The sequence below is a fragment of the Xyrauchen texanus genome, chromosome 22 (genome assembly GCF_025860055.1).
Source record: "Xyrauchen texanus isolate HMW12.3.18 chromosome 22, RBS_HiC_50CHRs, whole genome shotgun sequence".
Taxonomy (NCBI): Eukaryota; Metazoa; Chordata; class Actinopteri; order Cypriniformes; family Catostomidae; genus Xyrauchen; species Xyrauchen texanus.
Window position 1 is genome coordinate 26662957 of NC_068297.1, and position 19662 is coordinate 26682618.

At 35.2% G+C, this 19662-nt stretch overlaps 1 protein-coding gene across 1 annotated transcript; it reads right to left on the minus strand.

The window, feature by feature from the left end:
* Positions 1-4067: 4067 nt before the first annotated feature.
* Positions 4068-19018, minus strand: LOC127662790 (microtubule-associated protein RP/EB family member 3-like). Its single transcript, XM_052154130.1, has 7 exons — positions 18872-19018; positions 15890-16013; positions 15384-15529; positions 14037-14193; positions 10562-10695; positions 9346-9498; positions 4068-5474 (listed from the first exon to the last, which is right to left on the minus strand). The coding sequence occupies exons 2-7, from the start codon at positions 16008-16010 to the stop codon at positions 5406-5408; spliced, it is 780 nt and encodes a 259-aa protein (XP_052010090.1). The 5' UTR covers positions 16011-16013; positions 18872-19018; the 3' UTR covers positions 4068-5405.
* Between the last annotated feature and the right edge of the window lie 644 nt (positions 19019-19662).

Genomic DNA, 19662 nt, shown 5'->3' on the forward strand with positions numbered 1-19662 from the left:
CAAAAAAGAAAAAACAATGTTAAAGTTTATAGTGAAAAAGGACTTAAACATTGATCTGTTTCGAACCCACGTCTATCATATCTCTTCTGAAGCCATGGATTTAACCACTGGAGTCTTATGGAGAACTTATATGCTGCCTTTATGTGCTTTTGGTGAGTCAAAGTTTTGGTCAACATACACTTGCATTGTATGGACCTACATAGCGGAGATATTATTTTGAGATCTTTGTGTTCAGCAGAAGAAAGCCAGTCATACACATCTAGGATGACATGAGGGTGAGTAAATGATGTGTGAATTTTCATTATTGGGTTAACTATTCCTTTAATCCAAACTCAAAGTGTGTATCTTTATAAATCAGTCATGGGTGTCTCAAAGTCAACAGTCTATGACAAGTATGTCATCTTACCTTCATTTGCAATCTCAATGAAATCCACTGTAAACTGTAAATGAAACACAAATTGTGTAGGTCAGTGGGTGTCTTTAACCAAGATCATGCATAAAGACTTTTACATTTCAAATCTTATAAACATTACCTTGCATTGTGTGGTCAGTGTGTCAGATTTTCTAAAGGTCTTGCTCAGTGTTCCAACTTTAAAGCTTCTGACTTTGAGAGTAATTCCATTCAAACTTTCTGCAACACCTCTCTTTGGGGTTATTGTTTTATTGGTTTTGTGATTGCTCACTCCAACATGATGGACAAGATGTCCAAACTGTGGCGTGAAAAAACATGCAATAAATTGTAAAACTTAGACAAATATCATGGGAACATATTGTACTTTTCAAAGTTTGTAATTATTTTATGTACCTCGTCTCTCATTCGATACTTTCGTTGGATTTGTTTGTCTTGCGATTCCTTGTCAATACATTTATTTTTTCTAACAGGATCTGTTAGATTTAGATCGGTTTCTTTTAGAAAAAAAGTTCAACATTTCATTAACAAGTAGGCATCTAGGCTTCTATAATGCCATGTAAAAAAAAAAAATGAAAATCTAATCTATAAGAATTTAAATGGCAACCAAACATAAATTGTGTTTTGAAAGTTTGAGCACAAAGCACGTTTGCAAATACTTCAGCGTTTCAGTTACCAGAGTCATCAATATGAGAGAAGTCACCAGGTTTTCTGTGCATTGAGCTATTGTTCAATGCGTCTCTGATCTCCTTTTCCTCATTTCTAGATACCACATCTGTACAGAAAAAAAACGTTACCATTATTTTCCCAATGCGTTTCATTTTCATGGGTATTTCTGTATCCTTAAGGGCAATTTGAATCGATACATGTAACAAAATAAATTCTCATACATTTTTTTGGTCAAACACACCAATTCAATCAATTAATTAACATACGTTCTCAATCTATATAATAAGATGCCTCTTCTTACCCATTCAGTTAAATAAACCACAATTTTTATTTATTTGTGTATTTTTGCAATAAAAACTAGACAACTAGACCAAGTAAACAAAATTAAGAACTATATCAAATGTGAAAAAACAAAACAAAAAACATTGGGGACATTTTGTGCCCCCACATTTTTAATTGATGCTCCCCTCCCCTTCTGACACTAGAATATCTACAACCATTCAAGGCATAGACAGGGCAATATTATCGAGTCTAATTCGTGGTTTATGTAGAATAAGAAGGCTTACCATACCTACAGTATGATTAAGAGGTTTCCTATATGGACAACAAAAAAAAGTAAATCCAGTCAGGATAGTCACTATAACAGCACGTTTTATGTCCATGATTATGACTTTTGTGTGCAATGCTGTCAAACCTTGAATCACTCGTGCTGCTGGTGGTCTGCAGCGCGTAGATAAAACGCCTGGGCGTCAGTCCACAATATCGCGCGCTAAATTGGGATTTGCCCTCAGATGGGTCCATGGATTTAGTCTTGTTCCTAAATATACACATATAGATATTAACCAACACATTTTCAAAAAAATTATAAATAAAATAAATAATGAAGCAATGGAAAGTGCTAGTGGAATACACACCTCGATTTGTTTCGCATTCCGACCAAGTTGAGTCCGACAGCGTTTCCTTTCAGCGTTTTGGTTTTAAAACAGTTTTATGGGCATGGGCATGGCCAAGTGGACGAACCTTTCCGAAGCAGATATGTGGAGGGATGGTATTATATGATATGTTAACTTCTTTGTTTTGCGAAATACTAGATAAAAAGGTGTGATGTGTAGCAGGCCTAAAACGGTAATTCACTCATGTGTACGAACTCAGTGATAAGAGCAATTAGCATAAGTGGCCCACTCTCAACTGAGTGTTTGATTACTGTTTTACTACTCACCATTTTATTTGTAATTCTTTACATTTTTTCCTCCGACCAATAAACTCAACAAACAAATGAGAAAGAGAATCTCATATAGCCTTTTACGTACTGTTACGTAAGCGCGCGCATCAGTTGCTCTGATGATTGACAGTGACAGGTGTTGATTGGATTCACTGTGTGCAGGTTTGCACTTCAGCAAATGAACGAACGATACCCGGACCGTTCTCTGTACCATTCTCACCTGTGAGATCACTGACCTCCGATCAGCAACACTGAGGGATCTAGTCTGGACCGCACACCCAATGGGTTAGGATGAGGCTATAAAGCAGCAGGTGGTTGGTAGCCTGGGAGGTAATTTGATCCAGTCTGTTGTATTGTTTGGTTTGCTGGAGTTTTATCATGTCAGTTTGATGAAATCATCGTTGCTGGGTTAGCTACCGTCTAATCTCCAAATGGAGCGCGCTGCCACTTTCACATATGGTTTGAAATTTGGAACATTTGCTAAAGTTTCTCCTCGGATGTCTCTTACATAACATATGATTGGGTGAAACTCACATTTCAGCCCAGAAATGTAAAAACAACAAATTGATTTAAGCCAGATTTTGTTCATTGTGACATTATTTTTTTTATGACAGTTCAGTGCCAACTGTTAAAGTAATGTAAAGTAATGTGAAAATAATCTCACTATCATAACTGTAATACAGTAGGCCTACTAAAAATCATCATGTCCAGACACAATTATTTATTACAGGGATAGTTCAACCGAAATGAAAATGATCTCATAATTTACTCACCCTCATGCCAGATGTGCATGACTTTCTTCACTTTTAAAGGTTTTTACAACAATATTTAGGCTCTGTAGGTCCACTCAATGCAAGTGAATGGTATTCAGAACTTTCAAGCTCCATAAAGCACATAAAGGCAGCATAAATGTAATTTCTTTTGGGATAATTCACCCAAAAATGAAAATTCTCTACTTTTTCACTTACCCTGATGCCATCCCAGATGTGTATGATTGTTTTTCTTCAGCAGAGCACAAATAAAGATTTTTAGAAGATAGAGCTCTGTCAGGTTCTTATAATGCAAGTAAATGGGTGCCAGCATTTTGACGGAACAAAAGTCACATTTAGCCAGCAGAAAAGTAATCTATGTGACCAAATCCATTCAATCAATGTCTTCTGAAGCAAATCTATATGTTTGAGTAAGTTCATTTTATTTTTTACTCTACAGTAAATCAGTAAACAGCCCTCCTTAGCACTCTTCTCTATAAATCCTTTTTCTCTCTTTTTTTTTTTTTTTGTTGATTTGCATTCTTTTTGACTGTGATATTGATCTGTTTCTCACCCATACCTACTATATAGCATCTGAAGACATAGATTAAACCACTGGAATTGTATGGATTACCTTTATGTTGCATTTATGTTCTTTATGAGCTTCAAAGTTTTGGACCCTGTTGACTTGCATTGTAAGGACTTAAATCTTGACCATTTTCATGAGATTCACCTTGGTGTGAAATAAATATAGTTAGGGGTTCTGCATAAGAGTGGGAGTGAAAAAAAATATAATTAGTTAATATTCCTTCCTCTTTACTATAATGGTTTTAAACAAAACCCTCATATCATGCAAATATAAACACATACATCTCAACCTTTTGAGACCTATAGAGATCATTGACAGCTTTTTGTTTTAAATAGGCTACTTTAAGATTTTGTTTTCAAAAGGTTGAAATGCAGTATTATTAAATTCATTGGCAAAATCTATTTTTCACAATTGCTTATTTACTCAAAACAATGGCAAACACAATTATGGCCATACTGAGACAATATAAGATGACTCAGGTTCTCTACAGAGTAGATTCATTCTGAAAACCAATGATTCTGGTATTCAGCATCTGTTTCATCTGATCAGGGCATTTTACAAATCTGATATGATTTACAGTTAAGAATGCACAAGCCCGTATGCTATTTAATAGCTGAGCAAAATAAATACAGAATAAAACACACAAATGCAGCAACACTAGCAGCAAACGTCAGTTCAATTCGACATGACATCATCTGATCAGTAGTACAACTTATCTGATTGCAATAAAATAAAATGAACACAGTAACGAGTATTGTCCTTCGTGCTCAGTGGTTTCATGAATGTAATGCTAGATATGACGGTAATACCACTTTTCATTCATTTGGTGAGTTTCTATTTTTCAGTCTGAGAATGACGTTTCACAATCAAGCAAAACAGAACTGCAATTAAAAGGAGGAAAAAAAAATTGCAATCGCTCATCAATTGTCAATGTATAACATTCACATGCTTCCTTGGTATAAGCAAAACAACCTGTGCCATTTTTTAAGTTACAGTGTTTTAAACACATTTTAATGCCTTTTTCATGTTTTAATGTTGTTGTTTATTTCTACCTCTGTCACTGGCCCATCCAACTTATAAAAGTATAAAAGTCCTCTGTGTAGTTTAGAATTAGGTAGATTAATATAGCAGGTTTTAACGGATTAGTTTGTCACTGACAAGCTTGACATCAATACCTTTGTAGGTATAAAAGATACATGAATTTGATATTGTTGGGATTGTTCTTTATGGTGCCTATAGTGTTTTAATCATTATAAGTGAATAGTCAGAGAGAGAGGGCAACTGAGGCTAAAAACAGAGGTGAATGTGTGATAGTGAGCATTACATACTACTGTAAATGAAGCCAAGACAGACCATAAAGAAAATGTGTATGAAATTGGATGACAAATGACTACATTGCAGGCGACAAGTTTTTCTTCAAAAACATCTTTCTCATCACAATATTTACATTTACAAGTCCCTTGTGCTACCCACAATCAATGATACCCTTATTTTGTTCATTCTCAATGTCGATATGTAAAACATGCTGAGACGGCTGGGATGTGTCGTGGTTGGTGCTACTGTCTGAATGAGGGTGAGGACAGTGAGCGTTTGTTAAAACTGATGTAGTGCATAAACCAGCGTAGGCTGAGACAAAGAGAGAATATGAAGAGTCCACAGATTTGTTGGAAACTGAGGGGATATTAACAGCGTGCATAAGGGGGTCATTCAAAGTGGCGGGTGAGGAAGTCTTGGAGGGTCATGATGATAAGGAAGAGAAGGGGATGCTCAGTATTCGTCCTGGTCCAAGTGGGCCTGCTCGTCTATTTCATCATCGTCTGGTGGTGCAAAGCCATCCTGTATGAAAAATTATTATAGGTGTTACTTCAGCTGGTTTTTACTCTTCCATGCAGAAACGTGGTACAACAATATGCTTTTTTAATGGCCAATACTGAAAACTATCTCTTGAGAGTGAAGTGACCAATGGATGATATATGAATATATTTTTACACCAAACAGTAGAAACATTTGGACCCACTTTTATTTTTATTTTTTTTCCTTTTTGTTTATCATAAAAACCTTTTATCTACAGACAAAAGCTTAACATTAGTTTTGTAGCCAAATAATAAGTGCATTTATAAAATTTATATATATATATATATATATATATATATATATATATATATATATATATATATATATATATTTTATTTATTTAAAAAAAAAATTTAATGGCATAACACTGACAGGTCCTACATACAAAAGTGTGTATGTTAAACTCTTTATGTTAAAAATCAAGAAATGTATAATAATACAAATACTGAAAACATTAAATATAAAGGAAATGTGTATACTCTGGGCATTCATTACTTGTATTTAAAAAAAAAACACATAAAAAACATTAGAATTAAAAATACAGGCGTATGCAAAAGTTTAGGCACCCCTGACAATTTCCATGATTTTCATTTATAAATAATTGGGTGTTTGGATCAGCAATTTCATTTTGATCTATCAAATAACTGAAGGACACAGTAATATTTAACATTAGTGAAATGAGGTTTATTGGATGAACAAAAAATGTGCAATATACATCAAAATGAAATTAGACAGGTGCATACATTTTTTGTTCATCCAATAAACCTCATTTCACTAATGTTAAATATTACTGTGTCCTTCAGTTATTTGATAGATCAAAATGAAATTGCTGATCCAAACACCCAATTATTTATAAATGAAAATCATGGAAATTGTCAGGGGTGCCTAAACTTTTGCATACACCTGTAAATGCATGCTCTATACCTGGAAACACGTGTAACTGAACCTGTCCTCAGTAAGCGGTCACAATGTTAAACCGCCAAACAAAGTGTTTAAAAATGCAACAAATCCATAAATATAAATATGAAATTAAAGGTGGGGATCTTTAAGATATCAAACAATACATAAAATAATCTTTATATTTTCCATATAAAACTGTCTATCCAAGTTGTGTCCTCACTTTGCCTAAAAAAACATTATCCTGAATAGATCAAAGAACGTCATGGTCAGCTATAACTCTTTCTTACTTCCTGCTCATGGTGGATGCAACAGTAGGACACGTGGTCTAGAAAGCTTTGTATTTTTATATTTTAAACAAACAATGTTAAAGTCTCTGTGGTCACAGCTTCAACATGTCATCTCCGTCATTCCCATCAGGATAATTTCTGTTAGAATTGTGGGATAGAATTTGACATTTAAGTTTAGATAATAGAGGCAGCTTCAACTGAGGAAAAAACAAATGGCTCCAGTGTACAACACAAGGTTAAGATGGAAACATATACAATTTTGTCAACTCTGCCAGAATAGTGTGAAAACAGAAAAAAAAATGATAGAATGCATTTAATCACTTAACACTTTTAATGAACCCCATTATTAGATAATTAAAGACTTGCAGTCTTGTTGGATGAATCAAATTAATATAGCATGATTTTTGTGTGTCTGATGGAGCTGACTCTAATTTCGGTAAGTAATGAAGTGAATAAATGTCAAATTTCAGAAAAAGCGTTTTTATAAAAACCTGTTTCCTTACGTTTCATTAACTGAAACTTTGTCTACAAATATATCCATTTAAAACATGTTTTGTCACTTATCTCAAGAATCGGTGATAAGACAATTTAGTTTTTGTAAAACTATAAAACGTAAATCCATAAATATCTAATACTGTGTTCCATTAAACTCGGAAAGTTGGAGTTTCCAACTTCCTACTAGCAAAAGGGCAATGGAACGCCACTTGATGCCAGAATTCCAACTGGGAAACTCATGCGGAAATTTTCAACTCCAATTTAGCCGAAATGCAGGTGCGTGATGTCACACAAACATGTCGGCACCCGGGGAGACATACAAAGTAAGTGATAAACATTCACTTTTATTAAGTAGTATCAATAAATGGCTCAAAGTTCCTACATTATAAGATATTAAAGCTTGTTTAACAAATGCCTGCATTTGTTATAAACAGATGTATAAAACATGGTATATTAGCATAAATGCTAGCGTTGCAGTATTGTTTATCAGTTGGGTTGCAAGGAGACATCTCTGTTTACAGTCGAACCCCTGCTGAGCTAACAGGAGCATCGCAGTTTTGTTTCTAGCGAGCATCTGGCAATGGAATACCTTCATGGTCGGAGATCGGAGATATAAAGTAGGAATATTCCACATCCAACTTGAATGGAACACAGCATTACCATGATGTTTATAAATCTAAAATGAATAAAACTTTTAAAGTCTTAATACAACTATTTTTATAAAATATTCTTTATAACACTTCTAAAATGTAATAAGTGAGTTGGACAGGATAGTGAAGGAAAAGAAGCCAACGAGTGCCCAACATACGTCAGAACTCCTTTAATGTTGCTTAAAAAGCATCCTTGGTGGCACTTCATGAAATTGCTTGAGAGAATGCCCAGAGTGTGCAAAGCTATAATGTGGACAAAGTGTGGCTTTGAGAAGCTAAATTAAAGTATAAGATACATAGTTTCAGGACATTTCTTGGTCACTAATAATTCCCATTCTTCCATTTGTGTTATTTCATAGTTTTGATGACTTTACTATTATTCTAAAATAATAATAATAAAAAATAAAAAAGAATAGGTAGATATGTTCAAACTTCTGACTGGTAATACAATACAATTTAAAAATGGCGAATGAGATGTACACAAAATTGTTGAAAAACACTTAAAGCTGGTCACACACCGGACGAGAAGCATAGCGTCACAGGTAGGACCAGGCACATGTATCGTATATAGGACACGCCCGATCGGGTGCAGGTGGCAGTCAAACGTTGTGAATCTAGTCACCATACATGCACAAAAGGTACTATGGTTTTCCCTCCTTTAAGAATTAATAAAGTAACGTTGATGAGTTTGCAGGTTAGTGTTTGAAACTGGTGTATCTGCGCAAAATGAACGATTAGAAATGGCGACGTTTATAAGGCAATTTCTCTGTATGTAGCATTGAAAAGTTTTCATTCGAGCTGTCAAACAACAAAAAGACATACTTGTGATGAGAATACATTGTGTAGAATCTTTGTAGGATACATATACACATAACATCATCCAGTCATGGATAGAGTAAATAATCTATGTCTTAATAATGATTTGGGTTGAATTTAATAGAAAACTAAGCGAGTTGTGCTCTGTGGTGCTGCAGAATTTTGAGCAGCCTTGCAGTCCTAGCTGGGCTTTGCCAACAGACGGGAAGAGAGGTAGCGGTGGTGTGCATAGCTTCATAGAAAATGACACGTCCGGTGTGCGACCCCCTGTAGGGCACCTACACACTAGTGAAAGCTCTAACGGAGCGGGTATACAGCGAATTGGATTTTTAAGAAAGTACAACTGGAACCCTCTACATCAGAATGCATTGCTGCAAAAGTTCTCAACTTTGGGTCGTATGATGGACTGTCACTTTCGCAAACTCTTGCATTACGAAATCAATGTAATCGCAGTATATGATGCAGCGTAAACTCTAGTGTGTAGGTGCCATTAACTCACACACTATATCCACTCAAAATTCACACATTTTATAATTTTTTTTAAAAATAAATAGTATCCATTGACAAGGCTATTGGCAGATTTTGAATTTTATTATCGACCAATGGCGGTTATTGGCCAATACTGATTATTTCCAAATATGGCCAAATACCAGTCGACTGATACAAATGCGTTGAGAATGAATAAGGTCATGCTGCTGACAGTACCTCTGTGGCATAAAGAATGTCAATTATCCTTGTCAGAATGGGGTTGTTTTCATTCTCGTGCTCTTGGCAGATTAGTTCAATGTCTCGAAGTTTGCTGAAGTAGAAATCTCTTTCCTTCTCCAGACCATCTACGGTTAACTTCAACTCCATCAGCTTTAAAAAGCAAAGGACAAAGACCAAGAAAAGGTAAGATACTGCTAATCATACTGCTCAACATGGTTAGTGCCTTCATTAGAAAAGTAAATGGGCCTCATTTACTAATCATGTGAATGTACAGTATATTTAAAATATATTTTTCATTATGTTCTCACTTTAATTTATTCTACATTTACGAACCAATTGAGAACAAATGTATGCAAAATCACAAACTCCCTTAAAAACATGGAATACCACATTATACATATAAAATATATTTACACAACAGAAATTTTGCATGAGAACTATTTCTGCACACATAAATATGCAACTTGTAGACATTTATTTATTTCTCCCGAATTTGGAATGCCCAATTCCCAATGCGCTCTTAAGTCCTCGTGGTGGCGTAGTGACTCGCCTCAATACAAATCTCAGTTGCCTCCACGTCTGAGACCGTCAATGCGCACATTTTATCACGTGGCTTGTTGAGCATGTTACCACAGAGACAGCGCGTGAGGAGCCTTCACACTATTCTCTGCGGCATCCACGCACAACTCACCACGCGCCCCACTGAGAGCGAGAACCATATTATAGCAACCACGAGGAGGTTACCCCATGTGACTCTACCCTCCCTAGCAACTGGGCCAATTTGGTTGCTTAGGAGACCTGGCTGGAGTCACTCAGCATGTCCTAGATTTGAACTCGCAACTCCAGGGGTGGTAGTCAGCGTCAATACTCGCTGAGCTACCCAGGCCCCCACTTGTAGTCATTTATTAATAAATGTGACCCAATATGCTTATTGTGATAACATCAACAATCTATTTCCACATTTATTTCAGAATAGTAAATAAATATGATTATCTGTACAGAAAGGATAGGAGATAATATCTTGTCTGAAGAATAAAGCAGAAAAAGAACTAGTCTTGATCCCTACAGTACATTTTAATCTATAAATCTACAGTAACGACCTATACATTTCTATCTACATAATTTTTAATTTCTAGAAATTCCAACTTATACACCACCCATCCAAAGTATTCCAAGGTAGAGTAAGGCATCCTTACCCTCCCGGGGACTCTACCTGTTGATTAAGCTCCATGATTTCAGCGTCACTGCCCCCATTTCGGGCATGTGTGGGGTTCTTCCTTATGGTGGTGGTCACCCTCTGTGGTGTGGGCATGTTTTTAGGTACTGTTGGCGATGTTCTCTGAGGCCCTGAAATACGTAAATGTTCCACTTTTAGTGACAATAAATGGATAGCTGTTCACTACAGTAAATGTAATATTTCTAATACTGATCCATGCAATTATAGTGGTTAACTTCATTAACCATGATCATTTCTATTACAAAAAAAATCTAAATCAGTGATTCTAAATGGATTACGGTACACAAAGCTAAAGCGTCAGTAAGCTGTAGCTTGCTACCCCATTACATTGGTTAAGCCAGTGTGTTCTAACTGCTTCAAAAGCTTGTTATCCACTTTATAATTAAGTCAGGGAAGTGTGACATTTTAGTACTAAATAGAGTTCACATTTGCAATCCACCCCTATGACATCATAAAAGGCAGTCAATCCTCAGCAAATTAGGATGCCACTTTTATACCCCTCTGGGGGTCTGTTTCCAGTTCTTTTGCAATTTAAGATCCTGTGAATTAGCTTTAAGAGTATAGTTTTCTTTATTGTGTTGGAAAATCTCCTTTTTTAACTAACCAGTAGGCTTTAGTTAAAATCACAGCATGTAACATTATTTGCTACCTGCTAATATGTTACTGGTGGTATTCGGGGGAGAGACTTTCTCATTCTAGAGAGCATTTGGTTGGACAAATATCTGTCTAATGCAGGATGAATCATCAATATTTTTGCACCGTTTCCCAGAAAAGAAAGAATTAATTTGAAATGCATATATCTGAGTACACTAACATGTACAGATGTACAGGTGAAACTCGAAAAATTAGAATATCGTGCAAAAGTTCATTAATTTCAGTAATTCAACTTAAAAGGTGAAACGAATATATTATATAGACTCATTACAAGCAAAGTAAGATATTTCAAGCCTTTATTTGATATAATTTTGATGATTATGGCTTACAGCTTATGAAAACCCCAAATTCAGAATCTCAGAAAATTTGAATATTGTGAAAAGGTTCAGTATTGTAGGCTCAAAGTGTCAATCTATAATCAGCTAAACACCTGCAAAGGGTTCCTGAGCCTTTAAATGGTCTCTCAGTCTGGTTCAGTTGAATTCACAATCATGGGGAAGACTGCTGACCTGACAGTTGTGCAGAAAACCATCATTGACACCCTCCACAAGGAGGGAAAGCCTCAAAAGGTAATTGCAAAAGAAGTTGGATGTTCTCAAAGTGCTGTATCAAAGCACATTAATAGAAAGTTAAGTGGAAGGGAAAAGTGTGGAAGAAAAAGGATCACAAGCAGCAGGGATGACCGTAGCCTGGAGAGGATTGTCAGGAAAAGGCCATTCAAATGTGTGGGGAGCTTCACAAGGAGTGGACTGAGGCTGGAGTTACTGCATCAAGAGCCACCACACACAGACGGGTCCTGGACATGGGCTTCAAATGTCAAACGCCTTACCTGGGCTAAAGAAAAAAGAACTGGTCTGTTGCTCAGTGGTCCAAAGTCCTCTTTTCTGATGAGAGCAAATTTTGCATCTCATTTGGAAACCAAGGTCCCAGAGTCTGGAGGAAGAATGGAGAGGCACACAATCCAAGATGCTTGAAGTCCAGTGTGAAGTTTCCACAGTCTGTGTTGGTTTGGGGAGCCATGTCATCGGCTGGTGTTGGTCCACTGTGCTTTATTAAGTCCAGAGTCAACGCAGCCGCCTACCGGACATTTTAGAGCACTTCATGCTTCCTTCAGCAGACAAGCTTTATGGAGATGCTGACTTCATTTTCCAGCAGGACTTGGCACCTGCCCACACTGCCAAAAGTACCAAAACCTGGTTCAATGACCATGGTATTACTGTGCTTGATTGGCCAGCAAACTCGCTTGACCTGAACCCCATAGAGAATCTATGGGGCATTGCCAAGAGAAAGATGAGAGACATGAGACCAAACAATGCAGAAGAGCTGAAGGCCGCTATTGAAGCATCTTGGTCTTCCATAACACCTCAGCAGTGCCACAGGCTGATAGCATCCATGCCACGCCGCATTGAGGCAGTAATTAATGCAAAAGGGGCCCAAACCAAGTACTGAGTACATATGCATGATTATACTTTTCAGAGGGCCGACATTTCTGTATTTAAAATCCTTTTTTTATTGATTTCATGTAATATTCTAATTTTCTGAGATTCTGAATTTGGGGTTTTCATAAGCTGTAAGCCATAATCATCAAAATTATATCAAATAAAGGCTTGAAATATCTTACTTTGCTTGTAATGAGTCTATATAATATATTAGTTTCACCTTTTAAGTTGAATTACTGAAATTAATGAACTTTTGCACGATATTCAAATTTTTCGAGTTTCACCTGTACACTGTATAGATGGCCTCAATGCTAACACACATGGTTTTTAAAATGAAAAGCATGTTCTGTGCAGCTCAAAATGACTAATAAATAATAATTTGTATAATTAGAATAATTGGGTGATTCTTATTAACCTTTTAATCAAATATTCTGGCACTATTTTACACAAAAATAAACTCATAAATAATATTTAGCATTTTTAGGACCATTAAGATTTTTTTTTATTTTGACAGTATTTTCAATACAGTAACACACTACTAACCCCCAATTCTCATTACAGCAACCAAAAAAGATGGTCATTATGATATTTCCATTACCGCAATGTTATATATTATTAGATTGTAATTTAAATATTCATGTGTAATAAGAGTTTTATTTAAATAAATATCAACAGCATCTTATACTGTAACACACGTGTGTTTTAGTAATGAGAATCATAATTAAAAACAATGGGAATATTACAAATAAAATGTTCAGACACGTTACAATAATGAAAAAGGAGGAGATGCCCAGATAGCACACGTACATTTCCAAATTGTCTGTTTTAGATCTTTTCATCCAGAAAGCATCACAATCTAATTAACATCTTCTAAACATCTGAAAAAGATCAGATTTACATCTGCTGAATGTCTTATTGACATCTGAGAGATATAAAGGGTTAAAAGTGACCAGGACATTTTGTTGAAAGGATTTATGAGAATCACCATTTGAAGGACTTGAATATAAGGATGAATAAGACTGTGCAAAGTGACACTAAGCAAGCGATGAACCTTGCAGAACAGCACATGAGAGAACATTGAGGAGCGCAAGAAATTCAAGAACTGATTTTGGAAAAGTATTTGATAGTAGTGATATTAGGAAAACAGTTTAAATAATTTTATGCAGTAACACAGTTGTATGGGCCTAAATGCTGTCGTAAATTTTAATTAATTGTTTTCTCATTATTGAAAGCTCGGGCATGAAGTAATTATTCCGAAGACCGTGCACAAGCTCAGCAGTCAATGCAGCAAAGGGCCAGCAGAATCATGAGGTTACCTGAGGAACCAGTTCTCTTTGGTTTGTGGGAAAAGTGTTCACCTGGATTTGGTGGAGGTGCCACATCTTGGCCCTGTCTAGCTTGAAGAGGATCATACTCTTTTCCATCATAGTTGGCATCAAAGAATTTTTTAAACCACTGGACGAATTCAAAGTTGTCCTGGAATTTTCCTTTGACTAATTTTTCCACAGGAATTATCTGGATAACAACATCAACAAAAATAATTGCATCAACAGAACCCAGAGCTGCAATTTTTGATTGTAAAATACATTTCTCTTACTAATACTTACTAAGTTTAATGGTTGGAGACAACTAGTAAGCTATTCATAGGTTGTTTAGAATGGCACTATCAAAACATTGCTTTGTTTGTTTAAGAGGTCTGACATGTCAGTGCCTGGCTTGATCAATGGTGTGAATTAAAAAAACAACTTTATTTTTGATATTCAATTTGGAGCTACTAGTGGTGCAGAAATTACACACTTCACCATTAAGGATTATCAAATTTTGAAATGTACACATTCTTCATTTCAGTCAAATCAATATCAATAATTTGTCATCATCACTAATGACATACATTAGTTCCCCAAGAATGAAAATTCTCTAATGATTTACTCACCATCATGACATCCTAGATGTGTATGAATTACTTTCTTCTGCTGAACACAAATGAAGATTTTTAGAAACAAATCTGAAGGTCAATTCAAGTGAATGGTGACCAAAACAGCTCCAAAAAGTACATAAAGGCAGCATAAAATTAATCCATACAACTGCAGTGGTTAAATCCATGCCTTCAGAAGTGATATGATAAGCGTTGGTGAGAAACAGATCAACATTTAAGTTGCCCCTATTGGGTGGCGATATGCACAAAGAATGAGAATAGCCAAAAAGAAAATATGAAGAACTCTTAGGAGAGAAGCAAGCGCTTAGGAGGGCTGGTGAAAGTGGGCATTTAGAGTAAAAAAGAACTTAAATGTTGATCTGTTTCTCACCCACATCATATCACTACTGAACACATGGATTTAACCACTGGAGTGGTATGGATTACTTTTATGCTGCCATTAAGTGCATTTTGGAGCTTAAAAATTTGATACCCATTCACTTGCATTGTATGGACCTACAGAGCTGACATATTCTTCTAAAAATATTCGTTTTTGTTTGGCAGAAGAAAAAAAAAGTCACACATCTGGAATGGCATGAGGGTGAGTAAATGATGAGAGAATTTAATTTCATGTTTGGGTAAACTATCCCTTTAATAAATAAACTAAAACTTTCTTTATACTTAAAATTAGATATACTTATACAGTACACTAATTTACATAATAGTAAAGTTAACTTGGTTAAGAGAAAATGATCTGCATAGAATGTGCAAAATCCATGGACACACTAACTTTGTCAACGTTCATTCTCTTGAAAGCTGCCTGGAGTACTTTGAAGTTGTGTATAAATTCATGTTCCAGTTTTGCTTGAAATTTCACTTTCTTTAAAAGAATACACCCTGGGAACAACATGTCCATGAACTGACAATAAGCCGCCCCTGAAGACAAACAGCAAAAGCAAACATTGGTCAAAAGAGTCTTTGATCAAGATGCATGAATGACATGGATTCATTTTATCAGTGTTCTAAGAGTGCAAAGTAAATCGTTTTGTTTGAGTGATAACACTGAAAGAGTAAAAAAAAAGTTGAACATGTTATCTCAAAATGATCAAAGGCAACAAGTGAATTCAATATAACCCTTTTCTGTCTGGTCAGGGTTTTTTTTTTTTTTCTTCTTTTTTTTAATACTTTTGTTTCTTTGTTGTGTTGAAGTAACAGCAATGTTATATCATGAATAGATGAACAGACTCTGGGATATTTGGGTCGAGTTACATTTGAGAAAAAGTTGGTAAGTCTCACCTGAACATAATTGTTCTATTTTGGTGCAGGTGAGCTGAAGGGAGTCATTAACCCATGCCAACATGTCATGTCGGCTCAGGTTCTCAATTGTTACTGATGTGGAGTATACATTCACTGCCATCTCCTACAAAGAGAAAGAATAAAAATACAAAGACACCAGCACTCTTTTAGTAATTACAGGGCAGTAAAAGCTCTGTTTGAGTGTGTGCATTCTGTACATAAGATGTACATTATATTCTGTTCTTCTGTGGTCACTGCATCATTGCAAAGATAAAACTGTAATCACACTTGTTTAAATTTCAATCCTTCTAAATAAATCCTGCTGGATTAAAGTGTCTCAGAAAGGTTGCTAACCAACCACACACATCTGGTCCATCCAGCTCAGAGGCAGCTTGATAGAAATCACATTTGTAAATGGGTAGTTGACAAATAACTTTATTTTCCAACCTTAAGATTTCAGGTTAAAATATGTGCATACCATTTTAATCACGGTTTTGTAGTTCACTAGTTTTTGTAGTTTTGTAGTCTCACAAATCCTGTCAAAAAATAGCTTGGTCAAAAAATATATAATTATATTTTACATCAAGAAAATTAAGCCTACACTGAGAACCCTTAAGACGTTTTTGTACTGTGACATTACTTTCAGGACACTTAAGCAAATTTCACTGCAAAATTCTTATTACTGTATAAAATCATCCAGATGTTTTATTTGTACTATTCCAATTGTTTTCAATGATGACCTCAAAACCATGTAAAATGAAAGGCATTACCAAGGAAGTAAAACTGCAATGAATAAAAAACAGGGCAGAAGACTAAAAAAATAACAAAGACAGAGGACAACTGGCTCTAACAAGGACAGAAAGAGATGTGGAAGATCAGATGTACACCTAAACAAGAGGATAAGTACATCAGACTCTCTAGTTTGAGAAATAGACACCTCACATGTCCTCAGCTGACAGCTTCATTGAATTCTACCTGCTCAACACCAGTTTCATGTACAACAGTAAAGAGAAGACTCAGGGCTGCAGGCCTTACGGGAAGAATTGCAAAGAAAAGCCACATTTGAAACAGAAAACAAAAAGAAAAGTTTAGAGTGAACAAAGACATTAGGGAACACAGACACTACAGGAAGTGTGGGGTGAAATGTCATCTGAGTATCTTTACAAACTGACAGCTAGAATGCCAAGGATCTGCAAAGCTGTCATTACTGCATATGGAGGATTTTTTGATGAGAACTCTTTGATGTAGTTTAAGAAGTTATGAACATTGTTTTCAAATTGTAATAGTAATGTTTCATGTTATTAATGTCCTGACTATACATTGTAACCAGCTGAATGACACTTTGGTGAATAAAAGTACCAAACTACTTCCATAAGAGCTAAATCTTTACATTATTCCAAACTTTTGGCCACCAGTATGTGTGTGTGTGTGTATAGTTCAATTTGATTCAAATTTATTTTACATTTTTCACATATATGTATATATAACAACTTATTAAATTACCCAATAAGTTCCTTTTGTCAAAACAAACATACTTAAATTATTCAAGCGTAAGGGCACATGGGTATTCTTCAAAACATCAGTTCTGTACTTGATTGTTTGAGTCAGTAGTATATAAAATCTTAATTGTATGGATTGTTAAGTCAAAGAAGTTCAAGGAACTCATAATTATTAGTTTACTTTTTGTATCACTCTAAGTTCACCTTATAATTAATATTTTGTGTTGTCAACATTAATGCAAATTAAGAAAAGCTAAAATGTCATAAATATGTATGTTTCTAAGTAGAAGCTATTTATTTTATGTATGTTATGGTTGTATGCTTATTTTAATATGTTATGGTTTTTGTGTCAATGAAAGTTTATTTTTTCAGTGTATGATGTTTAATTATTTTACAATTTAAATAAGATATATATTTTTTCACATTGCGGTGAGAAAATCATAATGACCATCTTTTTTTCCGCATTATGTTAATGAGAAATAGGGGTTCAATTAAGTATGTAATTGTCATAAAAAATAATGTCACAATGTAAAAAAAAAGATTTCTGGAGTTCAATAGGACCAAGACATTTTCTTAACAGGTTTCATGAGAATCACCCTAAATATTCCTGTGGTGTGACAAATAAATAAAATAACATTACAAATGTTACATGTAGTCTCTCAATTTTAAAGAAGTTCATAAAAATTGTGTACTGTAATTACACAGGAATAGTTTAAGATGAAGTACATGTCACTACCCAAATGTTTGGCTTGCAGAGAACACGTGCGTATTGTGACGTTTGCAAAGAGAGACACTTTTTATTTTTTGGGTAGTATTATTGATATTGGCCATTTTCCAAATAAAGTTTAGAAGTTGTATAAATTAAAGGTATATTGGAGGGCTGACCTTATAAACACAGTATAAAGAAATGTGATAATATCTGACAGCTATATTCGCTTGTTTTACCATCACATGCACAAAAGTACATTGATCCATCAGTCAGGTAGTCTCGTGCGCATTTTACTATTTGGCACATTATCTTATTTATCTAAAAAATAGTCGTATTTATTTAATATATTTATTAAATGGATTTGTCGCACGGTTGTTTTTAAATGGCAGCAAATTATATCTGAAATATGTTAATTAACTAACAGGCCCGCGCGCTCTGTTCATGGCTGATATTAAGTCTTTTTTTGTCTTCAAGGCAATTTGACGAGCGCTCATGAATTCTGCGTTTTCCTCTATATAAAATAGTGCACTGAAATGTGCCTTGACAGGCAAGACATATGTCCTCTGAACAAATGACCCATTTTATTGCGACAGTTGCAATGTAATCGGCCCCCTCTGCAGTCCCCGCAGTACATAAGCAACAATCTCTGAACCGACACCAGACACGCGTGATTCACACAGGCAGACAATAGAGGCCAGAACGCCTATTTAGTGTTATTATTAATTTTTCAGACAAATACGATAATTTATAGGGTTTTATCAAAGCTATACTCACGGTATTCAGACTGCGTCCTTCCCAATGTTGATATTGTACTGGCAGAAGGCAATCCCGCTGTCAAATCCAAAGGCGAGGGCTGGACGTTGCTGCTGTGGGTTGCCAGATATGCGGTGCTGTTTAGTTACGGGCCGTCCCCGATAGCGTGCAACACTCTGTCGTTCAGTACGCATGCGCTCAGCCCCTTCATCATAACACTGCCTCTCATTACACTGATTATACAGTATAATCATATTGTAAGTCAACTACTTTCTATAACAATGTGTAATCCGTGTGCTGCTGCTTTTAGGCTATAAATGGGTAATACTGTGTAAGCGATATATAATGTTTATTAATTATTAATTAAAGGTAGGCCTATTATAAGGCACCACACTCAAACATTTTCTTAAGATGTAGGCATTTAAATTTCATAAAAAAATTATATAAAATTGAACAGTGTAAACTTTAATATATCAAAGCTTATATTTTAAGTTTTATTAATTTAATTTAGTAAAATATTACAAAATCAAATTGTATGGAATTTTGTTACGAGATTTAAATGTGTACATCTTAAAAATAGGCAAAACATTTTTTCAATCTGGCACCAACTATCATGCCAAATCACTGAGATCACATTTTCTCCCCATTCTGATGGTTGTTGTGAATGTTAACTGAAGCTCCTGACCCGTATCTGCATGATTTTATGCACTTCACTGCTGCCACGTGATTGGTTGATTACTAAGTTTTAAAAGTTCAAATTGTTCATTAATTTTAATTAAGTTCTTCACATTTATTCTGAGTTCATAATATGC

Excerpts from the sequence above, each read along its gene's own strand:
- LOC127662790 (XM_052154130.1), bottom strand. The coding sequence starts at position 16,010 with ATGGCAGTGAATGTATACTCCACATCAGTAACAATTGAGAACCTGAGC. Across the intron at positions 10,696-14,036 it reads GGCACCTCCACCAAATCCAG|GGCCTCAGAGAACATCGCCA; the intron begins GTGAACACTTTT and ends TACGTATTTCAG. Across the intron at positions 9,499-10,561 it reads TCATGGAGCTTAATCAACAG|CTGATGGAGTTGAAGTTAAC; the intron begins GTAGAGTCCCCG and ends TGCTTTTTAAAG.